Here is a 27,694-nt window from a genome sequence, read left to right as displayed (position 1 = left end):
GGCAACCAGAGATTGACTGATTTGCATAGAGCTAGTAAGTACACAGAGAAAGGGCCAGGCAGCAGATCCCTGACTTCCTACATCCAGTTCAAAACATTTATTATACTCTAGGAAAAGCACTATTGTTTGCACCAGCCAATACATGGTACAATTTGGTATAAGAAAAGATTTTGAAAAGATTATGTGAAATATATTTTTAAAAGAACACAGTTAGAAACAGACCCAGGCAGACGGGAGCCAGGGCATGTATGATAAGCTGGAAACATAATGAAATATGTGAAGACCATAGAAAAGGTAGCTGGCTGGGAAATGAGAATAGACAATGGAGCACAGTTGCTATGAGTAATACATGGGCCATGAGAGACATGGAGAAAGTTGTTGGTCTCTGTATCTATTTTAAATTGAATAACTTTCCATCTTAATTCCAGGTTATCTGCATATTTACAATGTCTATCTACAACACTCCACATAAACACTTTCTCCCACTTTCTTTTTTCTTCATTAATAAATTTTCCCCCCTCTGATTTTAAATCATGAAAAAAAAAAAAAAAAAAAAAAAAAAGAAACAGACCCAAAATACAAACTTGTGAGAATTGGTGACAATCTTTGTAGAGAATGTAAATTCTCTTATGCAACAGTTTTCAAAAGGAAAAAAAATTTTTTTTTTAAATTTCTGGTTAAAGCTTTAACATTTTGGCCATTATACAAATGTTATGTTGCCCTAGATTAGATTACTGTTTTATCTAAATTACAAGTTTAAGAAGAACTAAAGAAATAAAGTGCTACAAAGAAGTATTGATTTCACTGCCACACTACTGATATCATGGAAACAAGCCTATCCTAAGGGAACTTTACCTTATCCCTTAAGAAGCCCTGTTTACAGGCATCTTCTGGCACCCCACAGAGTCATTTGAATTTTTGTCATTGGGGTGAAGACTAAATTGCAGGTTAATTTCGAAACTGCAAGTAGATGTTGCAGGCTAGATTACTGTCATACAAGAAAAATGCTATAGTAGCTACCACATATGATATAAAGCTTTATATAATCAGTATTTTCCCTTGCCTCAGATACAGGTTCATTTATTGCCTTTCTACAATACCACACTTCATGGAAAACTATTAAGGCACTTTTAAAAGTAAAAACAACATGCACTGATTTTTTTCCCCCATAACTGGCAAGATTTGCTTTCACAGAGATCAATTCTCAAACTAAACTCGTATTGTCTCAATTGTATTTCCCCTATATATTAGGTTAAAGCTATCAATAAATGAATGAATAATTGTTCTGTCAATCAAGGAGACATGTTAATAGTCCTTGGTCTCCAAATATATGTTCCTGAAGGTTACACATGATCAGAAAAAAAAAAAAAGCAGAGAACAGAAAAATGTAAAATAATTGACTTTTGTTAGTAATTTTAAATACCAATGTTATTGCTCAGAGTGCTTTCAACAAATGAACTAAATCTTCAATATAACACTCCTTACAAAATATATTAGAGATAGAAATGAAATAATTCGTTCTTTTGTCTCTTTCTCACATTCTGACTGGTGGTAAAAATTCACATTCCTTGTGCAATTATGCCATCCATAATCTTTCCTACAAAATCCTGAACTCTTAGGTATATAAATAAAAACTATGAAAGAAATCTAACATTCACATTGCTTATGCAAGTATGGATAGTCATAGGACTCTGTATTTCAATTGCATCTCACAAGTATTATGTCTAACTCTAAGACACCCAGAAGTGGTGATGAAAGGCAGATTATCACAATGGCTGAACTCGGGACCTTTGGCTTCCCTCCCAGTTTTAACACTGTGCTGATTAGGTTCATCAGCTAACATGCATCACGCCAGCAGATAAAATCATCACTTTTATTAAGGAGGATGAATTCAGTAAGAGTAGAAAAATATCAAAGAAAAAAGGAAGAAAATGCTTTTGAGACAAAATGTGGGACAACACATTGCCAATAAGTATATTTCTAGCTTCTGTGACCTAAAGTTATCTACAATTTCTTTAGTACACTTTGCATATAACAAATGACTTAGAATTACTTGAAAATAAAAACTGAATCCTTTGAAATCATATCAATACACTAATTCTTCCATAAAAACTTGATTATATACATAAAAATAAAAATATCTTCTGAGACTTTTGCTTTTTCTTAATTTATTTTACTTTTTGGTGTTAGTGGGGCTTAAACTCAGGGCTTTGTATTTGCTTCCTCTTTATTTTTCCTGTCAGGGCATTTTAAAATTCCAGACTACCTACACACACACACACACACACACACAAAAAAAAAAATCTAATGACCTACACAAATTTTTACGAAAACCATATGCATTAATGAGAAGCAATCACTTTTAAAAAGCAACATTTTGACTGATCCAAATAAAAAAAAAATGTAAGCTTTACCAAAATTATGTGACCTTAAAAAATAAAAGCAAAGCTAGGAAAAAAATGTAATTTGATAATTCTAAATTTTAAATAAATACACATGTACATAGGCCCAGCAAATAATTTTGAAAACCTGAAAGCTTTATTTTATGCAACAGAGGATTCAAATGGCCCATACCAAAATTCATCCTAGACTCTACAATTCACTTTTAAGGAAAGGTGAATATATAAAAACTACCATAATTTGTTAATTTTTCATTATTATTTAGAGAAACATCAAAAAGACATATGAAAGTCTTACAATGAGTCTGTTGCCCCTTTGGTTTAATCTATACTATCAAACTAAAATATAGTGTAATATAAACGACATAAAAACAAATGCCAAGTATGATGTAAATCTACTGGACATACATTTATACATTCATATGAAGTATCCACCAATCTGAAAGGAAGTCAAACTTGTCAATGCATATAAATGTAAAAACCATACATGTATTCCATATAATGCTGAATAATTACACTACAATGACCAGTGACAATTGTCTATTCACCTATCTGTAGATTTTAACTTAGTCTTCCTAGTATTTGTAGAAAATACCTTTTCAATTCAGAGCAGATACTTAATTTAAGCAACAAAAAAAGATGACAAATATTGATTTTTAATTGGAATAAAGTGCTTCAACATTATTCATAAAGTGTTATTTAGTGAAGTGGCAATTTATCTAAAGGACTTACTGACTGAAAAGCTCTCAACTCTGAAATTAGAGAAAAGTGGAGCTGTGGGGGCACAAAGTTTAAAATTAAAAAAACAAAAAACAAACTTAACACTCTAAAAACAGACTATTCTATATGTCTGCAGTTTAGTACAGGAGAAATCAATTCAAGAGAAACTATCATCTTCACAAAAATGATTCTAAGAGAACCAGCCCTTAAAAAAACTAAACGTTTTTTTTCTCGTTCATCATCTATAAATGAAGAATCTTCAAGGAGACTGGTATTGCAATTACAACTAATCCTCCCAAAAAAATTAACTGTGTTGAAGGCTTTGTAATTTCCCTAGGTACAATTTAGCTGTCACTTACTTTAAAATTTACTCAAACATGCGTTCCGAACAGCACTAACTTCACATGTCAAGTGCTTTCCAGCCAATTGAGTCTAAACTGGAAGTCGGTGTTAAACAACTGAATGATTAGACAAGATAGCTCATTTCCCTGCTCTTTTGTTCAGAATAAAATGCCACATTTACATTATCAGACTCAACAGGATTTTCTGACAGAGGGAGAAAAAACCTTACAGCACACTGTCCGTACTAAGCACATGAAGCCTGTCATTTACCAATCATCCTTCAAAAAGCAATAGCCATGAATGTAACTTAATTACGACCCAATGATCCTTGACGAAAAATCATCTTATCACTGTCCTGTCCCCCTAGGGCAAATGAAACACTTTTTGTCCTTTGGCACTGATGATGCTAAATTCTTAATTGCAATAATGGAGTAAAAGAGCCAAACCTCCTTAATTTCCTTTCAGCACATAAAGAGTTTTATTCTAGAAGGCAAGCATTCCTATAAATAATAAAAGTATCCACTACAAATGAAGATGCTAAAATTGAAGGGGAGTGTGTATGACAGAATAAGCAGCATTTTTAAAGCATATTTTCTACTTACATAACATACAAAAGTATTGTAATCAGTTTTAAAAGTTATATTGCTTACAGGTTCATTTTAGAGAAGATGTGATATTTATGAAGAACCCAGATTGATTTAGCAAGGGTCCTGGGAAGATTATATACACAAAGTCTGTGATGCACTAAATGAAATGCATATGTTCAGATACAGATTATAGCATGAATCAGGACATGCAGAAAAATCCTTAATGGAAAGCAGAAATTAAAGCTACTTTGATCATTTGTACTAGTATAATCCAGTTAAACAGCTTTAGATATTTTTCACATGCAATGAAACCAAAAATGGATCCACTATAAAGTGAGTCTGAAACTGCATCATACAAATGTTTATGCTTTCAAATATTATGGCTCAGATTTTATTAATTCCATTTCCTTACCATCACATGAATAAAAAACTCTTCTAACCCCTTTTAAAGCATTTCTTTCTTCCTAAACATGAAGGGTTTCTATCATCATCCTGATCAGGCATGATTTTATTATATAAATTTAAAAATATAGGTTATAAGAGAAAATCTTTAAAATAACACAGTTGAACTCCATGTAGATAAATGGCTTAGATTACAATGTAATATATAGCATAAAAAAGTAGTTTAACCCTGAAATATTTACTTTCTGTTCAATGCAAGCATTATCATTTTGGTAATACAGAAAAAAGTTAATTAACTCCTTTACAATGTTATAAACCTGTCACTGTTTTGGATTTCCCTTAGTAAGTGAATAGAAACAAAATGCACTATTTCTAAACCCACTAGCATTTTTTCCATTATCCAAAGAACACATACTACTATTTCTTTTGTTTTATCCATGGTAGGAAAGTCCATTTAAAAGCTAAGACCCACAGAATATTAAAGATTATCTTTCTAAGGAACTCCAATTTCATAGGTTTGTTTCAAAATTACTACGTTCTGAAATACTTATCATAATTTTATCCTAAGTTCAAACAACCATAGATGAGCTCATACCTGCATGATCACTACTGAAGATTGAACATATTTAATCTTATCAAATACACGTCGACTTTTGGACAGGGTAGTATAGTTAAGCCTAGTACTTGTCAAGAATCTGAATTAATTAGTTGTCTTCTCTCAGATAGACAAAACAATTGAATAAAAACTTCCATGTCAGTGCTTTATTCCCAAAGAATTGTTATCACTGTTTTTGTAATTCGGTAAATACAAAATTTCCTTTGTCTCCTTTTACTATTTCCATAACTCTTAAAAAACAGTTGAATAACCCTTGTGTTACAACAGATCAAACTGAAAGAACTTGTTATGGAGACTGTCTCTGCAAAGTAAAGATAGCAAAATAAATAAATAAATAATAATAAGAAGAAGACAAAGGAAAACAAAACCAAACCAAAAACTATAGGCTAATAAAAATAGATGGTAGAAATTTTTGCAAGTACTGTAGAGTAGCAAGACATCAGAAAAGAAAAGATGCTAATTTACATTTCCTTAGCATAGCTCTCAAAGACAGCCAAATCTACTTGAGATACAAATATCTGACTATTTTAAATTATCAAAAGCAGAGAGCCCGATTCAGGTTAACACGCTGCTTCCATTTTCCTGTAAGTTCTCTTTGGTTTATGAGCCCCATCTGCAGACTTATTTTGGAAAAATTTCAGATCGTCTCTATATTTTAAAGTATTTCTGTTTGTAATATATTTTTCTAACACTGCTTTATTTTGTCAATTATTTTATTTTTGCCCAGTGGTGTAGGAGGCCCTAATTCTTCTGGGCACTGGGCCCATTTCTTCCAAATCCCTGTGCAAGAGTTTCACATGCAATTTGCAGAGATGGGTCTTTTAAATAACCGAAAAACATCCAGTAGGAAACATTATAATTATAGGATTTTATATGAAGTTGTCTGTGAATACAAGAATTCAGTAACACAGTAACTGTCTATGAGCCACTAGTTTGGTAAAAGGATGTAATGCTGGGCTTGTGGAGGTTAAGAGTTGGTAAGCAAGGAAATGATGCTGGGTGCATGTGCACTACACATATACTTCATCATTCCATCTACAGACAATACTAATGAAGAAGACTTTATTTTTCTCTTGGAATTGACAGGATATACCTACTAAAATTGAAAAATCCTAGTTACAAAGTAAACAGATTACAAACAATATTAAGCATGGAAAGGTGATAAAGAAGATGAAGGATATCAAAAGGCAAACAGAAAACAAAAATAAAATCAAAAGGAAAAAACAGTGCTAATCACTTTACTAAAATATTCCACTCATTACAAAAGAATAGATTGATTTTATGATTTGTTCTGAAAATAATACTCTGAGCATCAACAAAAGCATTTCAAATGAAAAAATTTCAGACCCAGTAAATCAACAGCACAGATGATACATTTCCAATATTCTTCAAAGCTAGGATAACTGTACTGGTATATGTGATTAAAATGCCACGTGGAGATTAGGAGCACTGAGAGATGTTTCTATACTCATTATGTGAGTAATAGTCATGAACACTATTTTAAAATCCCAACGGATCCTTCTTTCTTATATTTATTAATAATTAGCACTAATTAAGCTAAAAAACTAGATTTAATTTCATCTAATAACATCAGATGCCCCCCCCCCCCAAAAAAAATCACCAAAGACCATTTATTCCATTGAGAAGTGGCAGAGCCACAGGGCTGATGATAATTTTAGTCACTTAGTCCAGGTCTTAAGTCCTTTTATTCTTTGGTAAATGACTCCTGAGGCTTCTACATCACCAGAGTATTCACAAAGTTTAATCTAAAAGTGATTAGATTAATTCTTTAAACACCAACATTCGAAATTCAAAATTCAATTGACTTACTTTTCCAGGTGTACAGTGACCAATGGAAAACCTAGGCTGGTAGATGGTTTTGCTAACCCTAGAGTCACGATGGCTTCATGCAACTGTTTTACTGTTTCAACTTCACCTCTTAAAGCTGCGCCATTTAGGATGTGGAAAAAGGACAAGACAGTTGCATCTTTGATAAGAACATCCTTCTCTTTCATCTCCTTTAGAATGTTAATAGCATCTACAATGAAGTAACACAAAAGACCCTTAGGTAATTTCATGTAGGGAAAACAAACTGCTATTAAAACAGCATTTCAAGCCCAGCAGGAATGTAAATTCTAGTGTATAATGCCGATTTCAAGTTAATTACTACTTGCATTTCTAAACGAGACTACAATTATAAATCCACAATAGCATGGTTTTATCATTTCCCTGCAACTTTGACTACAAATTATAGATAGGGACTGTGTGCCCACTTTGCACCACATAACCCTGTATGGTCTGCCCTATAGCTGTAAGATCCTCCTAAATGGATGCTTTTATCGTTCAGAGCTAACATCTGCTAAATCACACCATTGTTTCTTCAGCAGATGGCTTGTCAGGAGGCCAGATAATAAAGATGTGTTTACACTGTATATACAGCCAGACTAATGGTCTGATACCGATAGGGCCTGTTTGCTATGTCGATACTAATTAGCCAGGCAGAGCCAATGAAAGCTTTCCAAAAGACTGCATGTTAATACATTAGATTCATTAAGCTTCATTAGGAAGGCAGAAACAAACATTTTAGGATATGGAATAAGTGCATTTTGATGATGTTTTTCTTAATTATTATACAGACAAAATGTTTTGACCACTTTACACAAAGTGATTTTTAAAAAGCAGGCTGATCTTTACAAAGATTTTTCAGTATCAGAAAAGCTTCCTAGGAAAAATTTCTATGTTCAAAGAAAGTATTTCTCTTGCATATTTTCCCTATAACAAAATTCAAGTCTTTTCTTAAAAAAGATGAAAGCTAAAAAAGGAGTTTCAAAATAAAGCCAAATGGGGAAGTTAAGAAACAAGCAAATATTAAGAATATATTATCAAGTGCAATCAGGTTTAGCGTTATCTCAACAACAAAATTAGAGCAGGCAAATTCACTATATAATTAGCTATGCTTTCCTCATGAATTTCTAAATAAAAATCTTAATATTCCTATATTATCAGGTTATGTTTACAGGTTTTATGTTCAGCCTTCAGATCTTCTTAAGCAAAAATAAAGCCATTAGTGGAGGCATATAAGCAAATTGTGCCATAAGTCATGATCTTCAAACTCAATCCAAACAGCAATGCTAATAAAAACTAGCTGCAGAAATGCAAAAAGCACTGAGCTGTGCAAATGTAAATGACAAGCTTGCCAATCCATTAAAACTAATGGCCTACACTGTCCATGCAGCTCCAGTTGGATTCACATGCAAATTTGTATGCAAAGTGTTCAAGTGCTTTGTAGAACATGATATACCATTAATATCAATTCACATATTGCAGTGGCAAATACTTGCATCATATTTTTCCCTTATGTGCCAATGCCTACCTTGGAGCTTGCCATGCTTTCCCAATACTTTTACAAGGCCAATATACTTGTTAGTGTCAAGGACTGCAGAAGAATCTAAGCGATCACTATAAAATAAAACCAATTATACTGTGTTAAAAGTCAATAAACAAAATGGACAATAGCCATTTTATTGCTTTCCAAAAGCTCATCAGAAGACCTGAGATGTTATTCACACTGACTTCTATTCTGCACTTATTTCTGAAGCTATGTATCTATCTATTCATATACAACTACATTCTGGGGCTGGGGATATGGCCTAGTGGCAAGAGAGCCTGCCTCGTATACATGAGGCCCTAGGTTCGATTCCCCAGCACCACATATACAGAAAACGGCCAGAAGTGGCGCTGTGGCTCAAGTGGCAGAGTGCTAGCCTTGAGCAAAAAGGAAGCCAGGGACAGTGCTCAGGCCCTGAGTCCAAGGCCCAGGACTGGCCAAAAAAAACCAAAAAACAAAAAACATATACAACTACATTCTGAGTAACTACAGAAGTAAATATCTAACACTACATATATACTACCTTACTCCATCTACAGAAGATACTAAGGAAGAAATGCCTTGGCTTCATGATACCTTAAGGTGACCCTAGCCTTCAATGTCAACAATGAAATACTCAACCCAAAATGATTTTATCTGATAAATCTGTCAGGATGGGAAATCAAAGATACCTGAGAAATGGATAGAAGCTTGTTTACACTACAATATCAAAAATTAAACATTATCAAGGCACATAAAATAGCACTGTTGTGATAAGCAAATGTACAGCCAATGGAGAAAAACGTTGGTCTGAAGACTAGAATGTCTTACTAAGTAAAAAAAATACACTTTGCTGAAAACAAGTCAAAGAGCCTTATATCACAAAACTTTTAAAAACAATGACAGCAAAAAAAATTTTTTTTAACTGTGTGTGACAGTAATATTCAGTCTAGGTGATCCATCAAGTTCTATGTAACCATAAATGATGATGACTTGTTTTGGTACCAAGGTACTTACAATTGTTGTTTCAAGCTCAATGCATCTTCTGCATTATCATGTCGACAGCACAAATTTATTAAAGCTGCATAACCACCAATAACCATGTCTGATTCATATTTTTCTTTCAATTCAAGAGCTTTTTCCATATTCTAAAATAAAGATTGAAGTGAAAAAGAAGAAAACTAATGTAAAAAAATGTCCGTTTTAATGTTGAGTTTAGAAAAGGTTATTGATACTTTGATATACTATAAATTTTACCCTACCCCTTTGGTATTTGTATTCATCCTTCTTTAAAAAAGCACACACACACACACACACACACACACTACACACGGCTTAAAAGACTGCTATTTGTAACACGAAACAGACTATTTACATCTAACTTGATGCTTTAGGTTTATGTATCATATGTTTAAAAAGATTTCCAGATTAATTATTTCTCAAATCAGCTTCTTCTGACAATGTACTTTCCACATGTGGAAATATATATCATTTAAAAGTTTGTCAAGTTTACTGAGTCAAGTATTATGAAATCTTTAGGAATGTAATATAATAGTGCTGAGCTATCTGAAAGTTAGTTATATTGGATTTTTTCTCCTTAAGACCACAGACTTAAGATAGAATCATACTGAACTAAAAAAGTCGAGTGATATCCCACAAATTGCAGACACACACTGAAATGAACACCAAGTACAGCTGGACGCCTGCTGAAAGGAGGCAAGAGACCCTTTATCTTAGAAAGAGCTTTTTTCCAGGAGGAAAATGGAATTTCAATCCCTGCATTAACAACCTAGTAATATTTGACTTGCAAATGACTGCTGCATGTATCAGTTGCTTGACAATCTAGATATAAGAGACCAGCACCATGGCTTGAAAGGACATTTGGCATGTATGATAAACCTATCACGGCTGTTACTATCATTCACTTTGCAGATTATCATAAACAAACTACAGCAACCTGAAAACATGCCATTCAAGGTGTAGCTGAAATTAGTTAACCTTTCACCTAATTGCATTGTTTTCAAGCAATAATCAATTGTAAAAATAATAAATAGCACACTGGATTTGCTTACCATGATATATAGAGACTATTTCACCCAAAGAGAAAATTTGAAATATTTTTTTAAATGTTACCTCTTCTGAACAGAGCATTAGTATTAGTTGCCTTAGGGTATCTCCTATAGGTTGATTTTTAGCTTTCTGTTGTTCAAGTATAGACTCTAAATCAGATGATGTAAGTTGTGAAGTCTGCTACAAAGGTGGAAAGAAAAAAAGAAACATTTTACTATAAAATGAAACCTTGTCTCTCTACCCTCTGAATTTACTTTTCATTTCTGTCTTTCTAATCTTAAATGATATCTGATAATCCAGGATGATCTGCAGGGATTCCTGAACACCCCAGCAATATAAGCAGACTTCCTAGATTTGTTTACTTTTCTGAGTTGAGGAATGAAATTTACCAATTTCTTTTAAGTATATAAGTGATAAAAATGTTAGGAACCACTGGTTTTATGACACAGCCCAGAATTCTCAATAAGCACCATCATTATAATAATGTAGAACCACTCAAAAACAACTTACTTTTTGAGAATCTATCTTCTCTCTATCAACCAACAACTTAATATCCTAAAATTGGGATTTAAAATTAGCACAGAATTAGGAAACATATGAATTATATGAAAAAATATATTATAAAATATCAAAAGCCAAGTTTTCAAAGTTCTACACCTCATTTTACTGACACCTTCCTAAAATTGTGCAGAAATGACTATTAGCCATTGCAATTAATATTTTAATACATAAACAGCTTTTATCAAAATCAATGAAAGATTTACTTTACTATTTCAATATCACTGAATAAAAAATTTGGCCAAAAGGATCACACTTAAAGTTTTAACAAGCTTTTATAAATAAGCACTTCATAAAGTTTATTATTTGCACACACCTTAATCAATTCAGGAACATGGTAGCTATCCAGTAGATTACGAATGCCTCTGTAGATATTTTCAGGAATTTTTATGTTCTGTATGAGAGGATAGGAGACGGGGGAGAAAAAAAAAGAAAACCCTGAGATTTCAACAACCAAATAAAAATTTGTCTAACAGAGATTATCTCAGACATAATTTAAGTCTCCAACTCTTGCATGTCATTGAGAAGTGGTCTGGTTGTACTTAAAAGCTGCAATTTCAAATCTAATAGATACATGTCAGAAAGAACAGGCATTATGTAGCAAAAAATGAAATGGTACCATCTCCTTCAGCTGATGGAAGTATTGTCTCAAATGCTCCTCCTTGGCCTGTACCTCTGAGTCACTCATGCTGTCAATCAAGTTATAAAGAAAATAGCCAACAGCTTCTGTGGAAAAAAAAAAATAGAGAGAAAGCATTCCACTAAAATTACTGAGACTGTCATGTTATCAAGATTAATTTATAAGAAATCATTTTGGTGTGAGATGTCACCCTGATGAGAGGCTCTGAAATGGCAACAATGATCACTGAGGCATAGAGATTATGTGGTTTGGGAGCACATATCTAACTGGTGAGTGAAAGGAATATTAATTATTTTCAGACCGAGTGACAGCTTTTCAGTACTGAATCTTACTTCAATCTATTTTTTTCCACCATTCTGTGACAGAAGTGGTCCTGCCTAAGGCCTTATATTCCTCTCCTGTCCAAAGCACAAATAGTGAGAATAAATAAATGTCTTTACACATTTCTATACTCCTTTGTGTGGACATTAGGGAAAATACATAAAATTAGAAAGGATTGTTAAATATGGAGTATAGAAAGTTAAATAATTTTAATAAGCAGATACAGTAATCCCATGGAGAGCTGCCTATTAGCCAATGAAAATCCAAGATTAAAAAGGATGTTTTGTAACAACAGTAATTTTCTTAAGCATTCAAGCATGAAATGTATAGGACCTATGCCTAGGATAGGAGAGCTGAACTTTCAGAAAAGTAACTTCCTATGGCAAACTACATATGCCACGCTGTATTATGAAACAAATGAAAACCATTATGTGCTGAAATGCTTTCTGAATAATGAATTATATTTAAGTTGGGAACTTACAAGATTTTTCCTGCTCTACATTAAAATAACAAACACATTAACTTATTTTAAGCTTATTTTTATAAATTCTGTACGAAACATTTCCTTTATACTTTAAAAGAATAACTATTCCAATTCTACCTTATAAAAATAATTGTAATAAAACAAAATACCTCATAAATCTCAAAATAAGGTTACCAATATAAAGATTTATAATCAAATGTTTTCAAATTTCACTTTCAAAAGAGAAGTGTTTACTGCTGTAATCCTTCTAGCCCATCATTACACAGAAGAATGGATTTGTGGATAAGTTACAATCATCGAAATTGAAACGCTACCCGTTGGTCCTGGAGGCTCCTGGCAATAACGTTCATCCTTGTACAACAACTCTGTTATCTGGTAAGACAGAAAATTCGTGCATTGCAGCAAGAGAAGCACACAAGAACAAATACAATCTGAAATTGAATTCTTGAAATAAAACCTCTCTCCAGTAAGGTATTATTCTATATCACAGTAATCCAACACCACCCCCACCCACCCAGCAGATTGTTTTGTTTTTAAATAATAGGTTTGTCTTCTAAAAATAAAACCAAACCCACATTGAAGGAAAACTGAAATGTTTTATGAAATGTCACAAGGAAAGGCTCTAAAGTGATATTTGTATATCATTTTAAATTAATTCTTATAAACAACAAATAGCATACAGAAATTATGAACCAATATTACTTGCTATCACACTATTTTTAGTTTCATTGAAATTAGACCAGCGTACTCCTTTCCTTGACTTATTTAGGTTTTTTTGGAGACAGGATCTAGATATGTAGCCCAGGCTGGATATAAGCTCTCCATTCTGCCTCAGCCTCCTGAGAGCTGGGTTAACAGGCATGGGCCACCTAATGTGTCCCAGTGTTTTCTGGTTAAATGAACAAAGTAAAATATAATGGACAGGTAAATAACTTGTAGCTTTTTGTTATTCAAAGACATTTTTCTGTTCATTTTAGTGGTACTAAAACAAAAAAGGGAAAAAGTTTTAAGTTACTTTATTCCGTGGATTCTTATCAATTGCATTCACAACATTATTAAAAGATGTTCAAATATTAATTCTACCAGCAAATTTTTAATTTAAAAAATTCTAACATTCATTTTATGATTGAAATTGCTACACAGCCTATATTGCTGACTAGTAACTCAGAACACAGTACTTGACTATATAGACCCTGAGGCTGAAGTCAGAATAGAAACATATAGTAGCTGTCCAAAATGATATGGGTTAAGAATTCTGAACTTTATGTGGAGACTGTAATTTAACTGACCTTACATGCTTTTTAAAAAGGGCTAGAACAAATCATAAGAGTAAGGAACTGAAACTGTACTCTCTTCTGTTAGGCAAAACTGATTATATGCCACCATGAAAATCATGCTTCATTTAATGGCAATTCAAAAAAATAGTTAAGATAGAAACAAAAATTGTACAGAAGAAAAACAAAACAGTCATCCCCTACAAACTGCCTTTTAGTCAAAATACACAAAGATAATAATTTCTAACAAACTGTAACTATACATCAGTTGTAAGAAGTCCATACAAAATGCCAATTCTGAACATTGATATATTTATTAATAAAGCAATGAAAATATCTGTTTGGTCATAACTAATACTTTTAGGTATAAATGCATATTAGAATTGAGTGAACAGTTTAAATGGCACTCTAAATAACACTAAAAACAGAACTGAAATGAAATTTAGATCTTAAAAAATATTGTTGGTTGGAGATAAAGCTGAGTAGAAAAATACTTGCAAAGAATGTGTAAGGCTATAGGTTCAAATTCCAACATTCTAAAAAACAGACAAAAATTTTTAATTGGAAATTTCAGTAAATATACATTCTGATTAAGCTGAAAATCTTTTATTCAACTCACTGTTCTTTCTGCATAAAGCCAATTAAATTCCTGAAAAGGCAGCATTATAAAGTTGGTCTACCATTTGTATAAAACACAGAAATATGTGTATATGTTTGTATTTAGAAAATAAAATAAAATGTAAGGTCAAATATCTTAATTAAAAATCTGAGAAAGAATTTAGGACCAAGTCAAGACTTCTGTAACAAATTTTCTGCTATTTTCACACTACCAATTTTGAGATTCTAAATCTATTTACTTATAAAAGTAAATAATGTATGAAGCTATTAAAATGTTTGCTCTTAATTGATTTGCCTTATGACTTGCAGTATTAGAAGTACTCACCTTGCTCCAAAGATCTACATTCACAGACCTGCAGGGGGCAGCAAAGGATTAAAATAAACTCAAGAGGCTTAAAAAACATTTTAAGTTAAAATGCACTTACAATTATATAACATACAGCTCAAAGCCTTTATCAAGTAAGTAAGTGTGTGCAAAATCAAGCTGAATGATTACGATAAGGTAATTTAGAACTAGTTACTCTCATCTACTTGTGATTCTTCAAAATAAGAGTCAGGTTAGGATTAAAAGAAAATCTGCAAACTATTGGGAGTTCAAGCTTGACAGAGTAGGAACATCTATATGGTCTCCAAGTATCTGCCCATAGACTAGCTGTAATAGGAAAAAATAACAAGCTTATAATGTAGAAATGGAATACCTGGGAAAATAAAAATAGTATCATCAATGAGATATACAGTGTGTCTTTGGATGTGATTCTTGGGAAAAAAAACAAGTCTATCACCAATGTGATACTCCAATAGGGATAAACCTGAAGCCCTGAATCAGGGGGGACCATTACTAGGAACATTCTATAAAATACCTAACCTATAGTCTCAAACAATGTTAATGTCATAAAAAAACTGAAGAACTGTTCGTAGATTATAGAAAACTTTAAAAAAGGAACAACTAACATCCATTCCTAAGCTGGATTCTATACAAAAAGGATAAAATGCTTTAAAAAAAAAAAGACAAATGGATAGATTACAAAATGAATTGTTAGCTAAGAAGAGTTAAGGATCATGACATATGGGCTGGGGATGTGGCCTACTGGTAGAGTGCTTGCCTAGCATGCGTAAAGCCCTGGGTTCGACTCCCCAGCACCACATATATAGAAAAATCCAGAAGTGGCGCTGTGGCTCAAGAGGTAGAGCGCTAGCCTTGAGCAAAAGAAGCCAGGGGCAGTGCTCAGGCCCTGAGTTCAAGCCCTAGGACTGGCAAAAAAAAAAAAGGATCATAACATATGATCCTTTACCATTTTGTTTACATAAACTGATAGATGGATAAATGTACATAAAATGCTAAAAGGCCAGAAGCTGGGTGATTACCGTACATTAAGTTTCTTATCATGTACTTATAATTTTCTGAAAACTGTAAATAATTTCAAAGAATGTGAGAAAAATAGCTGAACCAATTTTGCCTGGTTAAAATGTAGAAAAATTATAAATATTCAGAAATAAAGGAAAATGAGGGCTGGGAGTGTGGCCTAGTGATAAAGTGCCAGCCTAGCACACATGAAGCCCTGGGTTCGAAACCTCAGCACCACATAAACAGAAAAAACAAAGGAAAATGAACGATGATTTTATATTAACCTGTAAGTTTTAAATACTTGATGTCTAGAAAATATGTTTTTAAGTTTAATGACAAAAACTGTTTTCTTGCTAATTTTACAATGAAAACAGCTAGAGTCACAAAAATTTAGAGGCTTTTGAGTGGAATGTTTTGGTACAGTTGGTAATAGAGCACCTATTTTTACCCTAAAAATATATCCCAAATAAACTACAGATGCGTGCCACAACTTGAAGGGACTTCAAGGACATTATACCAAGTTAGAAAAAAAAGGTAAAAGATGACATCCTGTAGGATTCCACTTATATAACATTCTCACAATAATCAAATTATAGAAACTGATGTTAAAAATCATATTTTTAGGATATAGAGACATATTGTTCAACTATTACAAGAGTTTTTATTTAAGCCATCTACCTAACGGGAGTTTCGATTTTTTGTTTTGTCTCTTTGGTCAAAAAAGTCAGTGGAAAAAAAATCAGTGAGGCTTCAAGGTATTAGGATAAAATACTACACAGGCAGAGGAAGACACAGTAAAGACTATAAGGAACTTAAATTGAAAAAAAAAAAATTATCCTGCAGACTCCAACCCCATGTAAGAACAAGGAAAAGTAGGAAAAAAAATCAATGGGCTTGCAAATGCCCCCAAAGAACACAGTATTAAGTAGCAAGTCTGGCAAAAAAAAAAAAAAAAATCACTTTTTTATATCCTAGAGCCCTTTGAAAACTTTGTCTCGGGCTGGGGATATGGCCTAGTGGCAAGAGAGCTTGCCTTGTATACATGAAACCCTGGGTTCAATTCCCCAGCACCACACATACAGAAAACGGCCAGAAGTGGCGCTGTGGCTCAAGTGGCAGAGTGCTAGCCTTGAGCAAAAGGAAGCCAGGGACAGTCAGTGCTCAGGCCCTGAGTTCAAGGCCCAGGACTGGCCAAAAGAAAAAAAAAACTTCGTCTCAATTGCTGCTAATTTTGTCAAGAGTCTTATAACATAAAGGTGGTAATATAAGGGTGACTATGGGTTTATATATAATGTGTGTGTGTGTGTGCGCGCGCATGTGTGAGGCAGCATCATATGAATAGATTGTTCATATAGTCAAGTGGTCTGGATGGGGTTTTATATATAGTGTGTGTGTGTGTGTGCGCGCGTGTGAGGCAGCATCATATGAATAGATTGTTCATATAGTCAAGTGGTCTGGAAGACCTCTGTCACATCGTCTTATTCTTAATTAGCTCAAGAAGTAACGGTGGAATATAACAGGGACTAGATTTGTCTACCACTTCAAACAAGTAAAACTTAGAAACAATGATTGCAGGTATTGAACCATAGCCAGTAGGAGAGCAATGTCTGAAAGAAGGGAAACATACATAAGCTCTATGACTGCTCTTTTGTTCCTAGGCCCCAGTACAAGGAGGAAAACCTAGTACCAGAGAACCACTTAAGAAGCCAGCACATACTCAGGAGGCTGAGATCTTGAGGATCATGGATCAAAGACAGCCCAGGCAGAAAAGTCCACAAGACTCTTACCTCCAATGGAACCACCAAAAAGCGGAAAGTGGAGCTGGGGCTGAAGTGATAGAACTCTATCCTTGAGTAAAAAAATTTCAGGGTCAGTACCCAGACCCTGAGTTCAAGCCCCAGGACTGGCACACCTCCACACACAAAAAATGCCCTAAAAGAATATGCTCTCTGAGAAAGCATAATGGCATATGCCTATAATCCAAGTCCTCTAGAGGCTGAGGTGGGAATTCAAGGCCAACCTGGACTACATAGTGAGGCTCTATCTCAAAAAAATAAAACATTTTGAATACAGGTACATATCTACTTTGTTAAGCTTTGGTCAGGCTTGAAAAATGCTAAGGAAGGTCCAGATCTTGTAGCTGAGCCCTGTTTTTCTAAGATCTTGGTGGAAAATAATTACAGATACATTGTGAAATGAATATAGTTGCTGTAAACAGGGTCTTGTCTACTTAGATTAGCTGCCTCATCTTAAAATTCCATCCATGAATCAGAAGTTTATGTGATTTGTAAAAAAGTATTGCTCTAGTAGTTCATTTTTTTCCTGATTATGAAAAGGCCAGCACAGAAGTCACTGGGCAGTGTAACAGATGGCACAAAATTAAACAGTGAAACAGGACACCAAACACATTTACTACACATTAAATCAGCAAGGTATACGACAGCCTGTATCACTTGTCATTTTTTTCCCCATCATATGATCCAAATACTTGATTTATATTCTAAAAGATCCTATGTCATGTCTACAACTTTAAGTAGTTTAACAAAAAAGAAAAAAAGGGTATGTATGTGTTTGTGTAGAACAAGACAGTATGAGAGGATAAGTTAGCAAATTATGGTATGACATAATTGTTTGTGTGATTCATTTACTGCTTTCAATTTTTCTTCAAATAGTTTCAAAATAACAAAAGTGGCGAGTGCTAAAATATGGTCTGAATCTGTCCCCCAAAGGTTTATATATTGGAAGCTGGGTCTTCAGTATGGCAATGTCAGGAGGTAGGGTCCAATGGAAGGTCCTTATATCACTGAGGACATGACTTGGGAAGGGATTACGATTCTCCTAGGACCCCCAAGGATCTTTCCAGAAGGAGTTGGTAAGACAGAGCCCAATCCTGGCTTGCTGTTTTGTGAGGTGATCTCTGCTGCCCAGTCATTTCCACTGTGGTATATGATCTGCCGTGATGTGGTACAGGCAGGAGAGCCCTAAACAGAGTTGAGTCAACACCAGCACTACACCTCTGAATCTCTACAACTATGGAATAAATAAACTTTTCTTTAAAAAGTTAATCTGCTTTGGGTATTAAAAAATAAAGCACTAACATTCCTTAAACACAGAGGTGGTAGTACTACACTGAATGAACATCATGTAATTTAAGTGTTCAAAAAATAAACGAAGTACATGCAAATTTATCTATAACTTGCCAATTCTGAACAGGAATTTTTTTCTAGTAACAGAATCTTGGAAAAAGGTGATATAAAAGCAATTCAACTACTTAGAATAGGACAAATAAAACAGGAAGCTACTTATAAGGATGACTATCTCTTTCCATGCAACAGATTAAAAGGTAATAATAGGTAATAAGTCCATAGCCAGCCAAAAAAGATGTATATACATCATAATCTTACCTTCTATACTCTTACCTTCTATACCTCTATACTATGTATATACATAATCTTACCTTCTAAATCCTAGAATTAGGCTGCTTCTCAGAGAATTGAATGAGAAAGGCAATGTATTGGATTCCACTGCAAAAGAAAATGCCCATCAAAAAACCCTTAGACCAAACAATAAACAAACTACTAACTGATTTGGCAACACTTTTTTTTTTTTTGGGGGGGGTGCCTGTCCTGGGGCCTAGGCACTGTCTTTGAGCTTCTTTTGCTCAAGGCTAGCACTCTACCACCTGAGACACAGCTCCACTTGCAGCCTTCTTAGTTTACTAGAGATTAAAAGTCTCATAGACTTTCCTCTAAAGGCTAGCTTCAAACCATAATTCTAAGATGTCACCGATTACAGGCATAAGCCACTGGTGTCTGGCTTGATAGCACTTGGTAGCTTTTCAATTAGAAAATTTAAAAAATGTTTTCACACAAAATTAAATAATATAGTAAAAAATTTGCAATAAAAACATCCTCAAGAACTTTACTTCATTTTCTAATGAATTTCTATTGCAACAATTCTTTTTGACAAATGGCAATTACTAATATATCATACTTAGTACATATAACAGACTGTTATTAGACACGGTGACAATACAGAAAAACGATGAAAAAAACAACTGTCCTTTAAAGACAGAAGAGAAAGTTCTTTTCTAAGGGAAGACTTTGTTCTGTTGAAGTATTCACACTTTATCATTCCATTTTTCACCAGGATCAATGGCCTGTATGTATTATTAACACAAGAGAGACAACTTGAAATTTTAATACTCCTCATTTTGACAACTCAACAACTTTGAATGTTTCAGTGCTGATTTGTAATTAAAATACAGGCCTGATACTGATTCTTCTTTGTATATCCCTTGTCACAACTGGGAAAGGGTAAATGAGATCCCTGTAGACCTCTTGAATTTACTTTTCCTGGCAAATGTATTACAATGGCATCATGTTATTGATATACTAATTTAATTTAATTATTTAATTTAATTTAATTATTGATATACTAATTTAATTTTGCCAATATAATGTGACTTTTGAATGATACAAACAAGCTAAGTGGAATGAGAAGGAGAAATTCAGAAGCAAAGGCAAATTCTAAAGACAATATATAAGTTTGGGTGGCGCTTAAGCTTAAGATACTTGGCTTCATTTCTTAAGACTCCTTTACTTGAAAGATTTACTTGGATCTGTTAAGGAGTAACAATACCCACCCCTATGAGAATTGTTTAAATGGACTGCCACATACTTGAAGAGCTTAAGTTTCCTAGTGGTATTACAATATATGAAAATCTAAGTCATTGTTTAAAAATGACTTGCAGTCAAGGAATCTGAAGGTCAACACCAGCACAATGCCTTTCCATAACCTTTCATTTTGATTGACCAAATTAATTTGCATGCTCACAAATAAAAGAGGGAGGATATACCCAAGTACCCACAAATTTGATGAAGATAATCCATCCAACCTTCCTCATTCACTCTTTGTGAAAAAAATACATATCTAAAGCTGCATAAAGCAAATACTAGCTATTATAGAACTGCTCTTCAAAGACATAAAATCAAGGGAATCAGGAATGACAGGAGTCAGTTCAAATATCCTTTAGTCTTACAGTACCAGGCATTTCTCTTTTTCAAATTTAATAAACAACCTCTTGAAAATGTATTTTATACTATTCAAAATAGTATTTCACAGAATCCTGACAAGTTCCCCCCCCCCCCCCCAAAAGGTGGTCAGAAACAATTCAGCCTCAGGAAGGCTGCTGACATAAAGCATCTAGTTTCCGTAGCAACAAAAACCAAGTCTGGAATAGAGGCCCACAATAAAGTGCAATGGATGGCATGATGAAAGGGAAAGGCAGCTCTTGGGGATGCACCTTATAAGCCTAGACTTCTCAGCTAATGCTTCTGTTTTCATTTTGTCAGTATGAAAATCTAAGCATTATACAGAGTGGAAAGCAAATCAATACACTCAACAGCCAGCATTAATCCCAACCTCTGACTCAAACAACTATGCCTCTTACAATCACCACTTTTCATACTGGACACTCTGCCTTTTCCACAGAATACTATTCTTAGTTAATGAAGTATTTTTAATAACATTAACCAGGCTATCAATACCAAATAATCTGGCAATTGCAAAATATCCACCTATACAAACTGAATATACATTCATCAAAGCCTACCTTTTTTTTTTTGCTGGTCCTGGGCCTTGAACTCAAGGCCTGTGCACGATCCCTGAGATCTTTTTGCTAAAGGCTAGTATTCTAACACTTGAGCCACAGCTCCACTTTTGGTTTTCCTAACAGTTTACTGGAGATAAGAATCTCAAAGGGCTGGGAATATGGCCTAGTGGCAAGAGTGCTTGCCTCCTACACATGAGGCTCTCGGTTCGATTCCCCAGCACCACATATATGGAAAATAGCCAGAAGGGGCGCTGTGGCTCAGGTGGCAGAGTGCTAGCCTTGAGCGGGAAGAAGCCAGGGAGGGGCTCAGGCCCTGAGTCCAAGGCCCAGGACTGGCCAAAAAAAAAAAAATCTCACAGACTTTCCTATCTGGCTTGGCTTCAAACCATGATACTCAGATCTCAGCCTTCTGAGTGGCTAGAATTACACTCATGAGCCACTAGTGCCCAGCACAATTTTTAATTTTTAAGGAGCTAAAAGCTGCTCTCTGTGTGGTCTGGTTTTAAATGAAGGATTTTTCACAAGACCTGAAAACATGTCAAGTTAACATGGATGTGTTCAATGTGAATGCTTTAAGGAATGTTTTATTTAATAACGCACTAAAAGTAAAATGGGATATGGTTAAAAGAAAAAAATTAAAGTCGGGAGATCTTGTTTCATTTAACCTCACTATGCCTTTCTTCATCTATAACTGGAGGTGAATTTATTAACAGGATATTGTATTTTATTGCATTTTTACATGTAGGTAAATATTTGCTGTGTCAATATTAAGAAAGTCTAGGATATGGCTTCATGAGATGTAAGGTCATGACAAATAGATCTAGTTTAGAACATTTTCAAAAACAGTATCTCACCTAATTTTCATAAAATGCTTTCCAAGTTTTCAGGATCCCCAAACCCAACCTACACATTAACATTAGGTTATCTCCAAAACAGTCTGAATTTTCTTGTTAGTCTGATTTTTTTTTTGGCCAGTCCAGGGCCTGAGCACTGTCCCTGGCTTCTTTTTGCTCAAGGCTAGCACTCTGCCACTTGAGCCACAGCACCACTTCTGGCCATTTTTTTCTGTATATGTGGTGCTGGGGAATTGAACCCAGGGTCTCATGTATACGAGGCAAGCACTCTTGCCACTAGGCCATATCCCCAGCCCCCTTGTTAGCCTGACTTAACAAAACCTTTGTTTGCCTTTCAAGAACGATCCTGCACGCCCTTAGTAATAACTTAAATCAACACCAGTCAAGTGACTGCTAATGCTGAATACTTACAAAATGATAGGATGAGGTCTAAGTTCCCATTTATTGCTTCACTTCGAATTTCAGCTTGAGAAAAAGTGTTACTTTTAGGTAGACATTCATTTTCCTATGGATAAAAGCATATCTATCAATAATAGGCTTCATTAATATTCTGACAAGCCATTCAAATTTACTATCTTTCAAATATACAATCACCAGAGCTGGGAATATGGCCTAGTGGCAAGAATGCTTGTCTCGCATACACGAAGAAGAAAAGGCCAGAAGTGGCGCTGTGGCTCAAATTGGCAGAGTGCAAAGCCTTGAGCAGAAAGAAGCCAGGGATAGTACTGAGGCCCTGAGTTCAAGCCCCAGGACTGGCAAAAAAAAAAAAAAATCACTATATTCTCTGATAATCTTTTTTGTTTTGTTTTTCTAGTCCTAGGGCTTGATTTAGGGCATGGGCACTATCCTTGAGCTTCTTTTGCTCAAGGCTAGCTCTCTACCACTTGAGCCATAGCTCATTTTTAAGCATCTTAAAATCATTTTTAAACACTATACATTGGCTCAATAACTGAATTCTAATCAAAACTTTAAAACGGAATTGTATATCAAATGTTTTCTCAAACAGAACCGATATAGTGGAGTGGTGGGATTTGGGGGAGGAGTGGGAGGTTGTGCAAGTAACTCACTATTTATTATGGAAGACACTGCAACAATTTTCTCTTTTAGGACAGCACAAAAATTCAATACAGAGAACTAAAATAACATTTTGGAAGATACAGCAAGTATGAACCAGACTTCCTTTTTTTGTGTGCTGGTCCTGGGTCTTGAGCTCAGTGCCTAGGTGCTGTCACTGAGCCTTTGTACTCAAGGATAGCACTCTATCACTTGAGCCACAACTCTACTTTTGAGATTTTGGTGGTTAATTGAGAACAGTTTCACAGACTTTCCTGCTCAAGTTGGCTTCAAACCACAATCCTCAGATCTAAATCTTCTGAATAGCTAGGATTACATGCATGAGGCACAGTGCTTGGCTAGGATCAGACTTATTTAACTCCAAGTGGTTCATCATTTGTTCCAACATTACTTGTTTAATAACTATAAAAAAACAAATTTTAGCCTCAAATATTTATTGAATCATTTTATGACAGTACAATATTGAAAACCACCATGATAATACATAAGCAATGAATGAAAATAAGCTATAGCTTATTATTTACAAAATAATTCGTAGAATTAGTATTACCTTGGAAAGATACCAAATGAAAACAAGTAGCTTGCTGAATAACATGAATCATGTACATTACCTTGGCGGGCGGGGGGGGGGGGGGAGAACTAGGAACAGAACTGAGAACTGAGAACTAGAACAGAACTGAGGGCCTTGTATTAGGTGTTCTACTACATTAGTCATATTTCTTTCTATTTGCTTTGTTTTTCAGACAGGTTTTCATGCTTTTGTCAGTGTTGAACTGTGATTCTCCTATCCTCCATTCAGAGGATCTGGGATTGCAGGCATGTACAAACATGCCTAGCTCTATAATCCACTGTTTGCTAAGAGATGTCTTATGCACACTCACATTTGAAAGAATATATATGTTAAGCAAAAATGACTACATTAAAAGCAGTGCTGTGGGCTGGGGATATGGCCTAGTGGCAAGAGTGTTTGCCTTATATACATGAGGCCCTGGGTTCAATTCCCCAGCACCACATATGCAGAAAATGGCCAGAAGTGGCGCTGTGGCTCAAGTGGCAGAGTGCTAGCCTTGAGCAAAAAGAAGCCAGGAACAGGGCTCAGGCCCTGAGTCCAAGAACCAGGACTGGCAAAAAAAAAAAAAAAAAAAAAGCAGTGCTGTGAGTTATGTTAACACTACTTTTTTTTTAGTTTATCAATGAGTATTCATGAATTCTTAGAAAGTTATGAAAATTGTTTCGGTATGTATCTAATGATAAAGCAGCATTCAATACTATGATTCTATTAAGCTTTTGACAGAATAGTTATTTCTGAACCAACAATTCTTAACAGTGAAGAATTAGATAACTGAAAGGAGAATAGAATCAAATTTAGGGCACAAAATTTGAATATAACCTAATTTAGTTTCCAAATTAGATCTGGTTCTCCCAACAATAGATCACTAATGAGAAGGCAAAAATAATAACACAACATTGGACTTCAGGTTGTATTTCTGCAAAGAAAAAAAAATTTGCAAAAGACTATGTAGAGAGGAGAGGAAACTAGGAGAAAACGGGGGGGGGGTGGTTAACAAGGTTGGATAAGAAATGTACTCATTACCTCACTTATGTCTCTATAACCCCTCTGTACATCCATCACCTTTACAATAAAATAAAACAAAATTTAAAAATGAAAGAATATGTAGAAAGGTGGGTTTTTTTTTAACAAAGAAAAAAACCTCTTTTTTTCCATTTCCTGGAGTTAATGTCAATGAATATTTTATATGATCAAATACACACAGGCACTATGACTTTGTATTTCTCTCCTAAGAGTATCCTCCTTTGGTCTTACTGTGTGTGAGTGGAAAGTTTTGTTTTGTTTGTGGGTTGGTTTTGTTTTGTTTGTTTGCATTTTCCTCTTTTCATTAGTACTAATGACAGTAAATTTGTTGATTACCTATGATATTGTTTCATGTACTTATCACCATAATCTCATGGTTCTTTTTTAAGGATTTTCTTTTCTTTTTTCATTATGAAGTAGTACAAAGAGGTTACAATTCCATAAGTCAGGTTATAAGTACAAAAAGTGACCTAACATTTTTAGAAAACTCAAAGAATCATGAGAATAGCTGCAGATATAACACATCTACTGGGCAAACCACTTCTTAATAAACATTTGGCACTGTTCCATGCTGTTCTTAATTATATAGCATTTTATTCTGAAAATAGAAAAGGCAATTCTTGGACTGTCCAGGTCAAGTTCTATAAATGTCTTGATTTATCAACACCTTGCCTATCTGATGGGACAATAAATACATTTCAGGATAGCAATGCTTTGAAGTCAAAGAATTTCTTTGTTCAGAAAAATAGAATGTACTGTTAATAAAGTGTTGGTTTGCCTTTTATGGTAAACCACAATACATGTTATACTAATTACTATATCTACAGAGCTTTAGAAAACTGTGCCACACAAGACCAATTTTAGTCCTCAGTTCAATGGCTTTTTTTTTTTTAATGACCACCATCCAAACATGAAGTAAAAAGATATTCTCTTTAATTCTGAGAATAAATCATACTTGTACTCACCTTCAAAAGAGCACGTACTGACTTTACACTATCAAAGGATGGAAAGACATAATTTATATATGTCTCTTGATCAGGATCTACTCCAAATTCGTGCATTACTTTGAGAACATCAATTATACCTGAAACATACAATAGAAGCAGAAATGAAGAACTTGGGAATACATTCGGGTCAGACCTGGGCACAAATGTTCAAATCTAGAATCAAAGCTAATTGGGAGGTTGAGATCAGAAAGATAAGAGTTGAAAGCCAGCCTGGGAAGCAAAGCTTGAGAGAACCCTTCTCAACCTATAACTGCATGCAGTGGCACCTGCCTGCTGTCCTAAACTATGTGGGATGATGAGATTGGGAAAAATTATACTCACAGACCAGCTGGTACAGTGAAATCCAACAGATTACATCTCTATGGAAGGGAGCTGGAGGCAATGGTGTACAACTTTAATCCAAGCCAAAAATAAGCCAAACTAAAGTAGGCAGATCAAAGGCTCAAGCACAGGCAACAAGATCCTACCTCAAGTATAATCAATAGAAACCAGGACTAGAGATATGGCTCAAGTGATAGACAAGTGCAAAGTCTTTATAATAAACCACAGCACCATCACAAAGAAATCAGTTTAGTTTAATCAATTTCTAAATCACAGGTGAAAAACGACTCAGCATTTTGACTAGGAGAATGAAAAAATGGGGGCTGGGAATGTGGCTTAGTGGTCGAATACTTGCCTATCACGCATGAAGCTCTGTATTCAATTCCTCAGCACCACATAGACAGAAAAAGCTGGAAGTACTGCTGTGGCTCATCAAGTGGTAGAGTGCTAGCCTTGAGCAAAAAGAAGCTAGGGACAGTGCTCAGGCACTGAGTTCAAGCCTCAGGACTGGCAAACTAACAACAAATTGGACAAAGGACCTAAATACATATTCTCTAAAGATGACATAAAAAATGCTCAACAGGCTTATGAAGGAATGCCTGCCTAACATTTTTGAGGCCCTGAGTTTAGTCACCACCACTGCAAAAAGGAAACATATGTATGTACACACACATGCGCGCATACACACACACACATAATCAAAAAGGTAAAAAACTAATGCTGGTGAGGATGTGGTGGAGAAAAAAGCTCTAATATGCTTTGTGGGGGTGTAAATTAATTTAATCACTATGGAAAATCATACATACAGTTCTTCAAAACTTAAAAATGTAACTATCATATAACCTAGCAATCTCATTTCTGAGCAAATATACTAAGGAAAGAAAATCACTATCTCAAATGTTTACCAGCACTTTCACAGCAGTCAAGAAATGGGAGCAACAACATCCAGGTGACAAATGAATAGATTAAAAAATATGGTACATGTGCATGTGTGTAAAGTTATTTACCCCTAAAAGAACAGAAAAGCCAAGCTATGTGGCACATAACGTGCAATCACAGCCTTCTGGAAGTGGAGGCCGGAGGATCAAGAGTTCAAAGACAGCAGGTCTACATAGTGAAAATGTCAGAAAAAAAGAAAGGAGGAAACATGTGAAAACATGTTGAGGGAGTGGAATGTTAGGGCACACAAATGGTGAGAGGAAAGGTGAGGAAACAAGTCATTATATTCAATGTACATTATGTAAAAGCTGAACTGTATAACTTCAGGGTAGGAATTGGAAGGGGATTAATGAGGGGAAAAGATAGAACGGGCAGCACTGATCAAGATTCATTGCATTCATAACCTGTCTCATGAAATTGTAACCTCTTTGTAAAACTACTTAATAAAAAAATTTTTTTAAAGGAAGGAAAAAGCAGGGAGAGGAAAGAGGGGAAGAAGGAAAAGGAAGGAAGGAAAGCAGTGAAACAATAACACGCTAAGTGAAATA

The 27,694-nt window shown here is 34.7% G+C and overlaps 1 protein-coding gene across 2 annotated transcripts in view; it reads right to left on the bottom strand.

Annotated features, from left to right (window-relative positions):
* The window catches only part of Lrpprc (leucine rich pentatricopeptide repeat containing), a 93,888-nt gene that overhangs the window by 39,083 nt on the left and 27,111 nt on the right, over positions 1-27,694 (bottom strand). The window contains exons 12-23 of one of the 2 annotated variants that reach the window (XM_048353017.1): positions 25,845-25,963; positions 22,623-22,716; positions 19,201-19,267; positions 14,724-14,751; positions 12,821-12,878; positions 11,681-11,787; positions 11,378-11,455; positions 11,014-11,058; positions 10,567-10,683; positions 9,451-9,581; positions 8,440-8,525; positions 6,897-7,104 (exon numbers count right to left, since the gene is read on the bottom strand). In XM_048353017.1, coding sequence (XP_048208974.1) covers positions 6,897-7,104; positions 8,440-8,525; positions 9,451-9,581; positions 10,567-10,683; positions 11,014-11,058; positions 11,378-11,455; positions 11,681-11,787; positions 12,821-12,878; positions 14,724-14,751; positions 19,201-19,267; positions 22,623-22,716; positions 25,845-25,963 — 1,138 coding nt within the window. The remainder of the gene's footprint in view (positions 1-6,896; positions 7,105-8,439; positions 8,526-9,450; positions 9,582-10,566; positions 10,684-11,013; positions 11,059-11,377; positions 11,456-11,680; positions 11,788-12,820; positions 12,879-14,723; positions 14,752-19,200; positions 19,268-22,622; positions 22,717-25,844; positions 25,964-27,694) is intronic. The other variant, XM_048353018.1, reaches the window with a different exon arrangement.

The sequence above is a fragment of the Perognathus longimembris genome, chromosome 8, assembly GCF_023159225.1.
Source record: "Perognathus longimembris pacificus isolate PPM17 chromosome 8, ASM2315922v1, whole genome shotgun sequence".
NCBI lineage: Eukaryota > Metazoa > Chordata > Mammalia > Rodentia > Heteromyidae > Perognathus > Perognathus longimembris.
The sequence above is the reverse complement of the archived record's forward strand: the minus strand, read 5'-3'. Positions and strand labels throughout refer to the sequence as shown.